The 15,921-nt window shown below is 35.8% G+C and overlaps 1 protein-coding gene and 1 pseudogene across 1 annotated transcript; one reads left to right on the forward strand and one right to left on the reverse strand.

The window, feature by feature from the left end:
* Nucleotides 1-349: 349 nt before the first annotated feature.
* On the reverse strand, nt 350-15,632 carry LOC114302518 (L-type lectin-domain containing receptor kinase IX.1-like). The gene is made up of 3 exons (XM_082897317.1): nt 14,988-15,632; nt 14,357-14,569; nt 350-817 (listed from the first exon to the last, which is right to left on the reverse strand). The coding sequence occupies exons 1-3, from the start codon at nt 15,630-15,632 to the stop codon at nt 350-352; spliced, it is 1,326 nt and encodes a 441-aa protein (XP_082753443.1).
* Nucleotides 2,745-4,859, forward strand: LOC114294738 (putative sugar phosphate/phosphate translocator At3g14410; annotated as a pseudogene).
* Nucleotides 15,633-15,921: the final 289 nt, after the last annotated feature.

Genomic DNA, 15,921 nt, shown 5'->3' on the forward strand with positions numbered 1-15,921 from the left:
AAGAAGTGGCAGATGATGAGTTGAACGTTGAGAAATTTGTATTGTAACTATAGCTTGAAGATTGGAATTGGTTGCTATTAGAAACAGTAGTAGAGCCATAGACCAAGGATGAAGCATTCACTGGAGGAGCTAAGTATGTTGGCACAGGCATTTTTGCTGGGAGAATGGGCAATGTAGCTTCAAAATTAAGCACATGTATTGCTTGCCTAATTGAAGGTCGAAGATTGTGATCAGGGTGAGCACACCAAAGCCCAACAATCATCAAGCATTCCATTTCTTCCTTAACAAAATTTGGGCATATCTTTGGATCTAATGCATCTTCAAGAACCCTGTTGGTACCATAGAGGTCCTAAACCCACTCTATCATTCTCATCTGACTTTCTGAAACACCCAAATCGATAGGTTTTCTTCCACAAGCTATCTCCAATGCCACAACTCTAAAACTGTAAACATCTGATTCCTTATTCGTTTTTCCTGTGATTACGCATTCTGGTGCTATGTAGCCCCTAGTCCCCGTCAAAATAGTTGTTTGAGAGTCTTTTCCATGATCGACAAGTCTAGCTAATCCAAAATCCCCAAGTTTGGCATTGAAATTAGAATCCAACATGTTTACATCCCTGTGCACCACACATTGTTCCCATTCTTCATGTAAATAGAGCAATGTCGAAGCTAGGCCTTGAGCAATTTTGTATCTCATTGCCCATGTCAACAAGCTTTTTTCTTTGAAGAGATGGTAATCTAAGCTTCCATTTTCCATGAACTCATAAACAAGTAGAAGTTCTCTTTTGTCATGACACCAATCTACAACAAAAGTAACCTATGGTGACGAAAAGTAATGAAGAAAATAAATTTCGTCACTAAATAAGAATAATTCGTGACGAATTATAAAATCTTGTCACATATAATAAAAAAATAAAAATAATAGATGACGGAATTTATTTTCGTCAACAAATACTTCTTTTTAGGTGAGGAAAGATTAAATTTCGTCACCGAAGATTTTCCCACTAATTTTTTTTTTTTTTTTTTTGTGGCGTCAAAATTTTGTGACTTTCGGTGAGAAAATTTTTTGTCACCAATTATAAAATTATTAGTGAGAAATATATTTTCATCACAAATACTTGTATATATATATATTTTTTGAGAAACTTGATTTTAAATTTTTTAAGACCATTTGGTGAGAAATATATTTTTGTCACTAATAATTTTTAATATTTTGAGGCTTTTTAGTGAGGAAATTATTTTGTCACTAATTTTGGAGGAAAAATTTTGACATGTTAGGCGGTAATGAAAAAAATAGACTACTAACTTCCATCCCTTTTTTTTTTTTTGTTTATCAGTTTTCCTCTCCCCTCTTTCTCACTCTATCTCTCTCTCACTCTCTCTCTCTCAAAACAAAACACAAGTTAATTAGCTCTCTAAGTAACTTATGGTGACGAAAAGTAGTGAAAAAAATAAATTTCATCACTAGATAAGAATAATCCGTGACAAATAATAAAATTTTGTCACATATAAAAAATAAATAAAAATAATATGTAAAATTTTGTTACATAATTTTGGAAAGGATATGAATAATTCTTAAACATTTAAAAATGAAATAAGAAAAAAAAAATTGAAAACCAAACAGGGACCTCTTTTACAATCCCTCCCAAATTCCCCTATCTTGTTTTTTCTTGTAGGTAAAAACCCCTAATCTCTCTCCACGATTTTCACTCGTTCTCTCACGATTGGAAGTTCTCCCTCTCTCACGGTTTCTGCCGTTTGCCGTTGCGGTCATTGTGCTACACCTCGCTACTTCATTCTGCTTCGGTAGGTGGTCCCTCTTTGCTCTGTTTCCCACCCAAGGAATTTTGGTTTGGTTTTATTTATATTAATACATTGTTCCGCCACTCAGTTTTGGGTTGGAATTCTAGTATTGACCCAGGTTTGTCTAGTTCTAGATTTGATAAGAATTTGTATGGAACTGACTTGGTGCTATCTTATCCTTAAGCATGAGATCACCCATGAAGATGGATTAATGGCCCGCTGTTTAGGAAATAGATTAACTTGTTGTATATCATACAAAAATTAAAAAGAATGTAGTAAATTGAAAAGGATATAAGATGACAATGATTTCTAGGGTTTTAAATGCCCAAAATTGCTATTCTATATTTGAAGAATATAGGGTCGCGGGTGCCGAAAATTGATTATAAAAAAAAAGGCTCCAAAATATTTTTAGCTATTATACTAGTACACAAAATAATCTGCCTAAATTTAGGACTCGACAAAATTTGATAAAGATTCAAAACAAATAAATGGTTGATGTGGTGGATTATTTAAACTAATAGATGATTGTTTTTACCTCAAAAACTCGAAAAGCCTATTTATTTGACGTGTTATTTGAAATTAATGGATGGTTGTTTGCCAAATTTATGAACTGTATATGGACTATGATTAATAATACTAGTTACAATTATTTCTAAAGGGAAAAAAATCAAATTTAAAATTAAATAAATCTTATCTATGTTAGTTCTAAATATGTTATTATTTTATTAAAAAAATTGAATTTACTATTTTGTTATTTTAAATAAATCTTACCCTTGTTTTATTATTTTATTCAATGGCTAGTTAGTTTTAAATATGTTATTATTTTATTAAAAAAATTGAATTTAATATTTAATATTTTCTTCAACAACCCTTCCCCCTTCAATATACAATAAAATAAATCTAATTAAGTTTTAACATTCAGATATGTTACATCAGTCATCCCAATTGGTGCAATGTTTGCAATGACTCTTTGCTGGGAAATACTGCATATCTCTATATATCTGTTGCCTTTGCTCAAATGTTGAAAGCAATTAGTAAGTATTGACTATCCCGCTTTTTTAATTAATCATTCTCCTTAGAAATGATTGTTGACTCGAGTATTCATATAACTATTGTTGTTACCTCTGTTAGTGATAGCACGTTTGATTTCTGACTAAGATCTGCAGTGCCAGTAGCTGTTTTCATTCTTGGAGTTGCAACTGGACTTGAAATGTTGAGCTGTAGAATGCTTTTAATAATGTCAGTGATAAGTTTTGGTGTTCTAGTGGTTTATGAGGAGATTGATATTAACTGGATTGGTGTGATTTACCAAATGGGAGGTGTTGTCGGGGAAGCTTTGAGGCTTATATTCATGGAGATTTTTGTTAAAAGGAAGGGTCTCAAACTAAACCCTATTTCTATCATGTACGACGTTAGTCCCTGCAGGCACGTATTTTCATCTGCCAAAGTTTAATTGTTATCATTATTTCTTTCACCATGTGATGTTTGTATACAGAACCTTTTTTCCATGTGAACGGAATCATAGTTCTTGTGTAGTGCTCTTTGCTTGTTCATTCTGTGGATTTTCTAGAGAAGCCAAAGATGGATGCCCAAGGAACATGGAGCTTTCAACCTCTCTCTGTACTTTTGCACTCAATCTATCAGTTTTTCTTGTGATCTCGCATACAAGTGCTTTGACAATTCGTCTTGCTGGAGTTGTCAAGGATTGGGTGGTCACTATCAGCCCTTCTGTTTGCCGATACAATGCTGACAATGATAAATCTGTTTGGTTATGGCATTGGTCATTTTTCGATAACAAGTACTTTTGTTTTGGGTTTTCACTATAGTTTATTGTCTCAAAATTTGACATTAGTATTATGATATTTATTTGTATATTCAGTATGTCCTTTTTATATTCTCAATGTTGTACTGTTTATATTCTAGTATTATAGGTTGTTCACATTGGAAATCAATTCCAAGAAAGTACAACAAAAAACTGCAGCCTGTCATACTTTAAAAAGGGCATTGTATAGGTGGTTATCCTTTGTATTATCCATAAAAATTTATTTTTCTCGAGCTTTATAAAAAATTTGCATTTTCAATGTTATGGAATTCACATTTTCTTGATGTGGGTACTGTTGCTTATCCAACCATTGAGATATGCCTTTTTTTCATATTTCCACTGGGGCAATGCTTAGCATATTGTGTGTTGCATTTGGTTTTCTCTTTTTCCTCTGCTTTTTAATGTATTATTTTTTTTCCATTCTTTGATAAAAAAAAAATACTGTTGTTTATTTCATCTGCATTTCAGATAGTGATCGTGCTTAGGATCTAGATGAGAACCCTGTTGATCACTCAGAAAAGAAATTTCAATTTTAATGTACTGCAATAATGTTTCTACTGTCTTTAATACTCTTTGTGCAGGACAAAAAGATATGTGATTTAATTTTGTTTTTGATTAGACATGTGATTTCATGAAATAGAGATTAGCTATCTAGGAAGCATGGACATGCCTCCTAGGCCAGCATGTCTATGTCTAACATGTGTCCAATTAAGCCTTTTTTTTTTTAAAAAAAAAAAAACAGACATGCTAGCATGTGTAAGGCACATCTGTGGCCTTGGTTCAAGTTTGGGAAAAAATAGAGTAAAATGAAAAGAAGTTTTTTATACCAACTAATTACTCCTTCAGGCTTTTTAATTTTTCAAACCATAAAGACTAATAATTTCCAATTTGTTTGTGAATCCTTATGCCTTCTTAAAATATACTTTAGGGTGTTCTCTGTTATATTTTCAATTTTTTTGTCTCCATTTTTTGAAAATTGTAGTTTTAGTATGTCCGTATTATGTTGCATCTGCATCTTGTTTTTACATCTGTGTTTCTTAGATGCCTATTGACCTAGCGAAGAAATATGGTTTTCTATGCAGCCATTACAGGTGTAGCTGCATATAACAACCACAAGCTGAAAAAGTAAGCTTCTCGAGGCTCCTCTGATGAGTCTCAACATGCTGAATCTATGCCATTAACTTCATCCTCAATTACTGAAAGTAGATAAATAGAAAGCGGTCTCACAGTTTAGTCTGAGGTATGCAACTTTACATTCTTTTATGCAAGTTTAGTTGTAAAAATTGTTCAATCTAACTCTGTCCTCAAAGTATAAGGAGTTTGAAGTAAGATTTGTGGCACACAATGTTTGAACCTGAGAAGCCATCGGGTATGCAGAATTTTGATTTGATAAGGCTCATTTTGTATGTTCTTTTCTTTATGTTGATTGTTGCACTCTTCTGGTCTCATTTGTTAAATTAAATCATTGACATTGTTTGAATTGAAAATTATTGATTATTCATTTCCTTTTAGGTTCACAATGTTTTTCATTTTATGCAAGCGGCTGGTTATACATATGTTATAGAAAGTGGATGCTTTTCTTGTTTTAGTTTGTATATATTTTAGTTTTGAGTGTCATTAAAAGATGCTTTTCTCTAATTTTACCACTCTTATATTTATGCTAATGGTTGTTTAGCTTGATCATAACACTTTATATGTAGTTTGTAATAATAATGAAAATGCTTTCATATAGTCCCCGCAACAACCCACAAACGTTGAATGTGGGTTTTATGTAATGAGGTATATGAAAGACCTCATTAGAGATCAAAGCATCCTAAATAACTTACATCACACAAAAAAAGTGTGATCTTTAACTGTTTTTGTAGTAGTGTATGCTTTAGAATCTTCTCTCTTTTCACATATGTTATTGTGCTTTATGTACACAATTTTCCTTGTAGTTACTTGGCTTAAAACTATCATGTTTATTTTCTTGGACTTCTTATCTTATTTTTTAAATCAGCTACAGTGTCCACCATATATTTGAATCCCTCCACAAGGAAGGTTGTCTGCATACATACCCAACAATTTCTATATGGCTACTCATATTCTATAATGCTTGTGAAAGTGAAACAAAGGGATAGATCTAGCAAGCATTCCGGAGTTAGTTCCTAGCAACAGTGTTGGGGAGGATGCATCGAGTGTAAGGAAGGATAAAACTTCTCTCGATTGAACTAGAAGTAAATTTAACACCTCATTAAACTGATTTATTTTATTTAACTTGAATAACATGTGTCAACAACCTAAAATTATATAAACTTAGTGCTTCAAGATATATGGTGCATGTGTCAGGTGCATGTGTCTTAGTTTTCAGGTTTTCATGCTACATGTTCTTAAAATCTCCAAGTCGCATCTATTCATATTTTCCATCTCATGCTTCAAATGCTTCAAGATAATCTAGCCATATGTTTATTGCTTTTTCATATACTCTTGTGGAACTAATAGTTGTTTTGGAGATTGTGGCACTAATAGCTGTTTTGCAAATCATGACCTTGAGAAAGAAGTTTGCATTTGTTGGCTGTAATGGGTTGGGGTGTTTAGGATTTTATGTGTTAGGTGTGTTTTGTCACGGCATTGCCAAAGGGGGAGATTGTTAGGTTTTATTATTGGCAATCCCGTTTGACAAAACTCCTTTGAGTTGTAATTTTGTTTGCACTTTTATTTTAGTGAGGCTATGAGTTTTTAGATGCGAATCCAATCCAAATTGTACCTTGCAGAGAAGTTTGTAATGTTAATGCTTTCAAGATTGCCACTTCGCTGATTATGACAGGGATCGAGCTGCTCGGTCAGCTCGCGGGGGTCGAGGGGGTAGCGCCCCTTGGTGGGTCCGGGGCAGCGCCATGGCGGGGTCGAGGGGCAGCGCCCCCGAAGCAAAATGAAAAATTGCATTTGAAGTTGCATGTCTGCCCTTGCTCGCTTAAGCGAAGGAGTTCTCACTCGAGCGAAGGCTGCGTCTGGGAAAAAACCTAAAAATGATGATTTTACGCTCGAGCGCAAGTTGTTTGGCTCGAGCGAAGCCACTTATGGAAAACACGCGTTTTTGGTTCTTCGCTCGAGTGACAGAGTCTTTGCTCGAGCGAGCTTCGCAGTCCCAGATTTCTATAAGTACGGGTTTCTGTCAGATTTTAGGATTACTTCTCCAGATCTTCTTTTTGGATATTAAGGTTTATCTCTCGGGTTATTTTGCTAGTTTTCTTTGAGGTTTTGATTGAGTATTCAACTCATGGTTTTAGAAGTTCACATCAAAGGATTGTTTGTTTAATTCTATACAAAAGAGAGAGTTGTTCTTCGGTGGATTCTGAAGAATACGAGCCTGAAGCTTTAGTGGATTTTGGAGTGGCTCATCGTCAAGACAATTCCAAGGTGACGACGGGGTTGGAAGAGACACATAGGGGTTGGTTCAATTCGGACGTGGATTCGCTAGGTAATTGAGAGTATACCTGTGTAATTTCTTTATATCTTCTTAGTGGATTGTTTTGTGACTGTTGCCCGTGATTTTTTTTTATCACAATTGGAGGTGTCTAATTGTGGTTTTTCCAGATAAAATTGTTGTGTCGATTTGTCTTGATTGTTTGATTGGGATTGTTGTTTACTACTTAAAATTGATACATAATCACAAATCAACATATAGGAGATTTCTAGATTTTTCACAATACATTTCTATAACAATGTAAAACATAACACTTTAGGTTTGAAAATAGGACACAAATCTAGACTACGACAAGACTCACACCACTTAAACACAGCCCCCAAAGCAGCCTCTACTCACACCACCTAAACACAACCCCCAAAGCAACCCCTACTCACACCACCTAAACACAACCCCCAAAGCAAGCCCCATCAATTGCTAGAACCCATTAAAATCAGTCAGTTATGTCTTTAGCATTATATTTGCTTACTAGTCAGATGGTGGTCAAATTTTCATATTTGCAAATCTTATATCTTTGACTTCACTTTTAGTCCTTTTGTTTTCCAGTATTACAGCTTTATTATTTGGAATCAATATATTATCCACTTAGTGAAGAAATTAACCAAAAAATTAAAATAAAATTAGTTTTAGTACTGCTTCAAGGGCAATGACATTGAGATTATGCTAACATCAAGTTCAATATTAATCTTGATTTTTTGCTAATAAAATCTCATAATCGCTTATGTATACGGTTAATTAAAATAAGAAAAAAATTTAAGAGAAATAAGAAATGAAGAAACTAAAAGGAAATTAATAGAATCCAAGTTAGAACTGTGTATCAAGACACAACACATAAGCAGCCACCTCTAACAAATGACCCAACACATGTCACTCTAACCTTATTCCTGTGTAGTCCATAGCAACCTTTAGTATGGACGCAACCTAGCTGGGAATAAACAAAACCAAATGCTTGATGTTACCAGCAACAGTACCAAAAATATCCAAGTAGCATTAAACACTTGGTGGCATGATTGCTACTATATTGGGTTTGGTTTGATTGTTGTGTTTGGGTGTTGATTTGTGGTGCTTATATGGCAAGTTTGATGTTGCTAGTTTAGGTCTTAAGTATTGTTTGTTGCTTTTAGCTCGACTTTGAAATAGGGGAAGCAAGGTTCTGTTAGTGTTTGTTGTTTTGATTGTCTTTTGTTGTAGTTGACTTCATGCCAACCAAAAGTAAGCATAGAAGTAAGAACAAAATATTTTTTTTAGTATTTATGCTTGAAAATAAGCATTTAGAGGGAAAAATCATGAAATAGTCACGGAAAATGCCCAAGAATCAATACTAACAACTTAGTAAGGATTAAACTAACCTGTAGAAACTCATGGAACAATCATAGGATTCCCTATTTTAAAATTAAGCTCAAATCTGCATTTTTTGAACACCTTTTTTTTTTTTGGGTACATTTTTTGTACACTTGAGGTTGAAAATTGGCATCCAAAGGGAAAATTTTGAATTAGCCATAGAAATACCCAATGATCAGTTCAAACACCTTAGTGAGGACCAAAGTGACTTATACAAACTCACTGAACAAGCACTAGAATCCCGATTTGAAAATTTAGCTCAAACTCGCATTTTTTTTTTTTTTTTTTGGGTGAGTATCAAACTTGCATTTTTTGAACTCTTTAGCTTTAAAATATGGAAAACAGTGTAATAATCATGAAAATGCCTAGGAATTGGTTTGAACACCTTATTAAGGACAAAACTGACTTGTAGAAACACACAATATAAGCACGAGACTTTTGGTTTGGAAACTCACAGTATGAATGGAATGTATGCTAGTTCAAGGGATGGCAGCTTAGGGGGTGTATATTGGTTTTGTTTCTTCCTATGTTTATTTGTAGTTGTTTTATTATGTTTTTGGTTAGTTGCTCATCAATTGGGTATGATGCTTGCATAGTAGTGTGAAGAGAATACAGAGCCTAAAGATCTTGTGTAACTGTTTTCTGTTACAACTCAGCTTGAGTTAGTATGTAGTTATATTAGAGTTAGTTAATCCTAACAGTTAGTGGTATAGTTAGTGCTAGTCCTGTACTACATAAACAATTGTATTACTGATTTCAGAATTTAAAAATAAAAGGAAAATATAGTTTCTTTCTACATGATATCAGAGCAGTGAATGCTCCCACGAGCTTCGATTCTCTCTCATGGCTGAGTTACCTTCAAACCTACCTTCCACTGTTGATTCTTCGTTACCTTCAAATCTGAATCTCTTTATTTCTAATCTCAGTTCGTTTGTCACTGTTAAACTTGATTCCACAAATTTTTTGATTTGGAAAAATCAATTTCAAAACATTCTTAGGGCTACAAATTTGCTAGGGTTTGTTGATGGATCTTCGTTGTGTCCAGAAATTAAGGCTCAAGATGCAACTGGAAATGAGGTATTCAATCCTGAGTATCTTCATTGGCAATCAATCGATGCTCACCTTCTCAGCTGTATCACCGCTACGTTATCTCCCTCAATCTTTTCATCAGTTCTTCATCTCCATTCTTGCTCCGAAATATGGAACGCTCTTGATAAACGGTTTACTTCTCTTTCACAATCCCATATCCACCAATTGAAGAACAAATTGAACTCCATTAGCAAGAAATCAGATTCAATGGAGCAATACTTGAATCGCATTAAGGACATTGTTGATCAATTGCATCTGGCAACTGCTTCGATTGATGATGAGGACATTGTTTTGATTACCCTAAACGGTTTGCCCTCTGAAGAGTATATCCATGGAGGAATTATCTTCCTTGCTCTTGTCTGAGGCAATACATGTTGAGAGTAAGGTAACTTCCTCTGATCTTACTGTTGCTTATGCTGCTTTCAAAGGTCCTTCTCCAAGTTCATCTTCTCCATCTACTGGCGGGCGTTTTGCTTCCACTCAGAGGGGCAGAGGTTCTTCTTATCGTAGTGAATCGCGCTTCTATAAGCCTGGTCGTGGTTCATTCCGTGGTCGATCTCCCAATCGTGGTCGAGCTTCCTATGGTTCTTCTTGTCAAATTTGTGGCAAATCTGGTCATAGTGCCTTTGACTATTGGCATCAGCTTGATCCTGGCTATCAACCTCCCGATTTCTCATCCTCTGCTTCACAGTCACAGGGGCCAGGTTCTAGGGCTTTTGTTTCTACTTCTGAGCATGGTCATGGTGCTTCCTCACAGTCTCCTATCTCTCCTTGGTTTCTTGATTTTGCGGCTACAGACAATATTACTAATGATCTCAACAATCTGAGTGTCTACCATCCTTACTCAGGACCTGAGCATGTTACTGTGGGTAATGGTTCCTCTATTCCTATTCACAATACTGGTAAAGGGATCCTTCCTACACCTCAGTGTTCATTTAAATTGAATTCTCTCTTACATGTTCCCTCCATCTCTTCTAACCTTGTGTCTGTTCATCATTTCACTAAAGACAATCACTGCACTATTACATTTGATCATGATGCTTTTATTGTCCAGGACAAACACACGAAAGCTATCCTTCATAGAGGCTTCCATGTCAATGGTCTGTACCAGTTTGCCTTCCATCCAGCTTTGACTTCTCCTCATCCTCTTCTCAGCACCACTTTATCTGGCTCAGCCTCTATTTGGCATCACATATTGGGGCATCCGTCTTATCTCAAATTTCAACATTTGCATCCTCATTTGCATGTTACTAATTCTCTTAAACATTGTATCTCTTGTTCTGTTTCTAAAAGTCATAGGCTTCCATTTCACCTTTCTTCTTCTACTGTTAATAAACCACTGTCCTTAATACACAGTGATGTCTGGGGCCCTTTTACCCCATCTGTATCTGGTTTTCGATTCTATGTTTTGTTCACTGATGAATATAGCAGATTTACATGGCTTTTTCCCTTACATTACAAGAGTAAGGTATTTTCAAGATTATGATGGTGAATATTTTAGTAATAAAATGGCTGATTTTCTTCTTACCCATGGCATTCTTCATCAGTCTACTTGTCCTCATACTCCATCCTAAAATGGAGTCGCTGAACGCAAACATAGGCATTTAACTGAGACTGCTACTGCTCTTTTACATCATTCTTCCCTTCCTCTAGAGTTTTGGTTTGATGCTTTAGCAGCTGCTACCTATCTTATTAATCGCTTACCTAGCCCGTCTATTGCTCACTCCACTCCTTTTGACATGCATTATCATCGTCCTCCTGACTATAATATCTTAAAAATGTTTAGGTGTTTGTGTTTTCTTTGGCTTAAACCATATTTTCCCTCTAAACTAATTCCTAAATCAATTCCCTATGTGTTCCTTGGTTATCATCCTTCTATTAAGGGGTATCGCTGTTTGGATCCATCTACCGGTCGTATTTACATATCTCGACATGTTGTCTTTCATGAAACTGTGTTTCCTTTTCATAAAGCTGAATCTTCTTCTTTATCTGTTTCCACTTCTCGTCCTCCTTCTTCCTTTTCTTGGTCCTCTCCTTCTACTGTTCCTCTTTCTCCTGGTATTGGTTCTTTTTCAACTCTCATTCCAGCCACTGTTCCTGCTCCAGCTTCTATTGCTCCTGTCCTTGGCAATCCTGCAGCACAATCTCGGGCTACTTTTATAGATCTTTTATTTTACCTTCCCCTGCAGCTTCTGTTCCCGCTTCTCCTACCACTTCTCCTCTTGGTATTCCTATTAACAACATTCCTATTCATTTGCCTCCCTTATCTTCTTCTCCATCCTTGCCAAATATTCATCCTATGCAAACCAGGTCCAAAACTCTTGCCTCCACTTGTCTCTTATCTACTTCTTCCCTTTCTTCTTCTTCTTCTTCTTCTTCTTCTTCTTCTTCTTCTTCTTCTGATATTGAACCTGTTTCTCACATGGTTGCTCTTACCAGTCCTCTTTGGACCCAAGCCATGAGGGATGAGTTCTCTGCCTTACAAAAACAAGGTACATGGTCATTGGTTCCTCTTCCACCTCACAAGAATGTCATTGGCTGCAAATGGGTCTTTCGCATCAAACACAATTCTGATGGTTCCATTGCCCGACACAAGGCTCGTTTGGTTGCTAAGGGTTATTTACAAGAAGCGGGTCTTGATTTCCATGATACCTTTAGTCCCGTTTCCAAGCAACCTACCATTCGGATTTTTCTTTGTATGGCTCTTTCTCATCAGTGGCCTCTAAAACAGTTAGACATTTCTAATGCCTTTTTACATGGCCGGTTAGATGAAGAAGTGTTTATGCTTCAACCTCCTGGCTTTGAGGATGCTTCTCTCCCTTCTCATGTTTGTCGGCTTCATAAGGCTCTCAATGGCTTGAAACAAACCCCGCACGCTTGGTATTCTACTTTTAGCTCTTTTCTGTTGTCTCAAAACTTTGTCAATAGCAAATGTGATACATCTCTATTTGTTCATCGCACTGCTGGTTCTGTTACTTATCTCTTGGTATATGTTGATGACATTTTGCTCACCGGCAACAATCCCACTCAGCTTCAGTTTCTTCTTGCTCAAATGCATCTTGCTTTCTCTATGAAGGAGCTTGGTGATCTTTCTTACTTTCTTGGGATGCTATTCACTCTTCTTCTTAGGGGTATTTTCTTTCCCAGCAAAAATATGCTTCTGAGATTTTAGTCAAGGCTGATATGCAATCTTGTAAGCCCTGTTCCACTCTTGTTGCTGTCAAGTCTCCTGTGTCTCCTAGTGATTCTTTGCCCTTCTCTCAGCCTTCTCTTTACTGCAGCCTTGTCGGTGCTTTGCAATACTTGACTATCACCAGACCTGATTTATCCTATGCTGTCAATCATGCTTGTCAACACATGCATGCCCCTTCTCTTGGCCATTTTGCTGCTCTTAAACGTCTTCTTCGGTTTGTGAAAGGCACTCTCTCTCATGGTCTCTCCTTTTCTCCTGGTTCTTTCTCTTTACAGGCTTATTCTGATTCCAATTGGGCTGGTGACCTTTAGGATCGCAAATCCACCTCTGGCTATTGTGTCTTTCTTGGGTCTAATCTCATTTATTGGTCTTCCAAGAAGCAACCCACTGTGTCCCGTAGTTCAACTGAGGCCGAGTATCGTTCTCTTGCTAATACTACTGCTGAGCTTACTTGGTTGACTATGTTGCTTACTAAGTTTGGTATTCCTTAGTCCTCTGCTCCTCTTCTTTACTGTGATAATCTCTCAGCCCTTTCTCTTGCCACCAATCCCGTGTTTCACTCTCGCTCCAAACACATCAAAATTGATTGTCACTTCATTCGCGTTTTCAACATTGGTAGGCTCATATGTGTTTATTTCACATGATTCACTTGCCCCAATTAGATCAGTTGTTTTTTGTGATTTAGGACAGATGAAAGTTCAATATTAAAAAAATGCATTTTTGGTAAATTGGTTTATAAAATAAAATTATTTATATATTAGTTTAGTTGTAATTAATAATATATTAATGTTTTCCTTATTTATTTTCTTTGCAGATTGGTTTTTGATGACATTTGGAAGCACACTTGCAAATCAAGATCAAGTGTTGATATTTTTCGTGGACTAATACTTAGTTCTACTCGTAAATCAAGATCAAATGTTATTTTTTTTTTGTCAACTGATACTTAGTTCATTTTGAGATTAGCTGTGATAGTGTTTTTATTATACTTAATGAATTATTATTAAATTTGTTTGATGGATATATTTTGATTTATAATATATATTGGTTACTGAATTGTTTTGTGGAGTGGTGTATAATAGCTACTGGATTTGTTAGTATATTTGAAAGCTATTGAGATATGAGCAGCGATATTTGTGAAATAATAATTTAAATTAAATTATAAAATATGGAACAATAATTTTTGTGACGAAATTTATCGCGGCTTATATATGATAAGTTTTGTTGATTTTGTAGTTTGGTGACAAAATTTTGTCACGTATATATCTTTTTGTCACGAAATATATTTCGTCACCCATGTCTAACTTTTGAAGACGAAAAATGTCGTCAACTTTACATCTTACTATGAGGAAATTATTTTCTCACCAATGATCAACATGTGACAAATTTATTCGTCAACTAAAGTTTTATATATGGTAATGAAGATTTTTTACGATAAAATGTTGTCTTATTGGTGACAAAAATTTTCGTCACTAAAGTAATGTTATTGGTAACGAAATTATTTTTCGTCACAGACATTTTTAGTGACAAATATTCAATGACGAAACCGGTGAGGAAAATATTTCCTCACAAATATATATAGTGACGAAATTAGCTCTTTGGAGATAAAAAAAATTCGTCATTCAAGACCTAATTTGTCGTAAACAAGTAATTGCACCAAATTTCTGTGCCTCAACCGACTAATGATTTTCACTTCGGATGCATACTCCTTTATTCCTTGTTTTGATCCCTTTGATATCCTCTTCGCAGCAACGTAGGAATCCAATTCCCTAAAAAAACCTTTAAAAACCCCACCAAATCCTCCTTCTCGAAGCTTCTGTTCGTCTGCAAAGTAATTTGTTGCACGAAACAATTCTCCCTATGAAAATTTCTTTGGCCCAGTACCTGCCTCAAAGTCATTGTCCATGGATAGTTCAATGGAAAACTCAGCTTCTTGTTTTGCTCTACTACTTTTCTTCCACAGGGCAAAGCCAAGAAAAACCAACCCACCAACCAAAACAAATTAGCTGGCAGTCAATTCCACTATCAGTGCCTTTTTGTTGTTTTCACCTATCTTCTTTCCAGGGCTAGGAGTAACTGTGTTGGAGCTTGGACTAGGACTTGGTTGTGTTGGCTCATCGATTTGTAAAGTCGAATTGAAAGTCCATGATTTAACATTATTTCTCTCAAAATTAGATCCTGTTGAAGCTGAGAAACCAATTGCAACCTTGCTTGGTAAGTGTTTCTTCAGATCAACCACGAAAACTAAGGGCACTTTCGACATTGCCATTATTTACAAAAACAGTACGGAGAATAACACTCAAATTTTTTGAACTAGAATTATAACTAATCCAAGCTTCATTTTCTGACCCATGTATCATGTCATTGTTCCATATTGCATAAGCACTAGAATTGAGAGAGTTGATATTGATACCTACATGAGTTTCCCAATTAATGCCGGTTGGGTCGAACTGGTCATTCCGAAAGGTATCAAACTCCACAGCAAGAGAGGGACTGATCATTTTGCCCGTGAATTGGTTGGCTGGAAGACCAATGGCAGCGCCTGTTGTGATATTGGAAGTGGCATTATCATAAGGAAGAAGGAAGAATGTGAGCTCATCTGCAGGAGCAACGTTTTTATCATATTGAGTAATGACAAACACGAAATAGGTGTTGAAGTCTGTGACGTTGCCAGAAGCTTCGTCCCAAAGGTAAAAAGGTTTTTTATAGGTGGCTCGACCGGCTTTGCCTGCGGCTGCGCCTGATCGGACCATGTCATCGTTTGGGGTGACTTCGATGCCTTGATCGTCAATATTGGTGAAGTTGAAGCTCAGTGCAGTTGCATGAAGAGGGAAGTAATAATGCATGAAGAAGGGAGAACAAAGAAGAATAATACTTGATGGGAATAGTGGGTTTGAAGAGTTGCAGACAGGCACAGCCATGTTTGTGAGTACTACTTTGGAAGCCTATATGGAAGCATCATGAATGAATTGAAAACACTGCAATGAAATTTCTTAAGCACTATATTAAACTGATGTTTTCGTATACTATATTTTTATTTTTGTCATAAGCAATGATATATAAATAAAAAGCATACACAAAAATTAAATAAATAATGGGGTAATTATTCATTCTTTCAACTGGACCAAATTCAATTCGCCACTCTTTTACAGTCTTACATTGGAGGTCAAGGGGTTAATACTTGTAATTGAGAAAAGTTGATTATTTATC

Source organism: Camellia sinensis, chromosome 12 (assembly GCF_055761805.1).
Source record: "Camellia sinensis isolate YWXY chromosome 12, ASM5576180v1, whole genome shotgun sequence".
In the NCBI taxonomy this organism is placed as follows: Eukaryota; Viridiplantae; Streptophyta; class Magnoliopsida; order Ericales; family Theaceae; genus Camellia; species Camellia sinensis.

Bases quoted from the DNA above. Each gene is read 5' to 3' on its own strand.
- LOC114302518 (XM_082897317.1), bottom strand. From the start codon at position 15,632: ATGGCTGTGCCTGTCTGCAACTCTTCAAACCCACTATTCCCATCAAGT. The intron at 14,570-14,987 runs GTAAATAATGGC...AAATTTTCATAG, and splicing joins TTATTCTCCGTACTGTTTTT to GGAGAATTGTTTCGTGCAAC. The intron at 818-14,356 runs GTTTACGACAAA...TCGTCACCATAG, and splicing joins GAAATTTGGTGCAATTACTT to GTTACTTTTGTTGTAGATTG.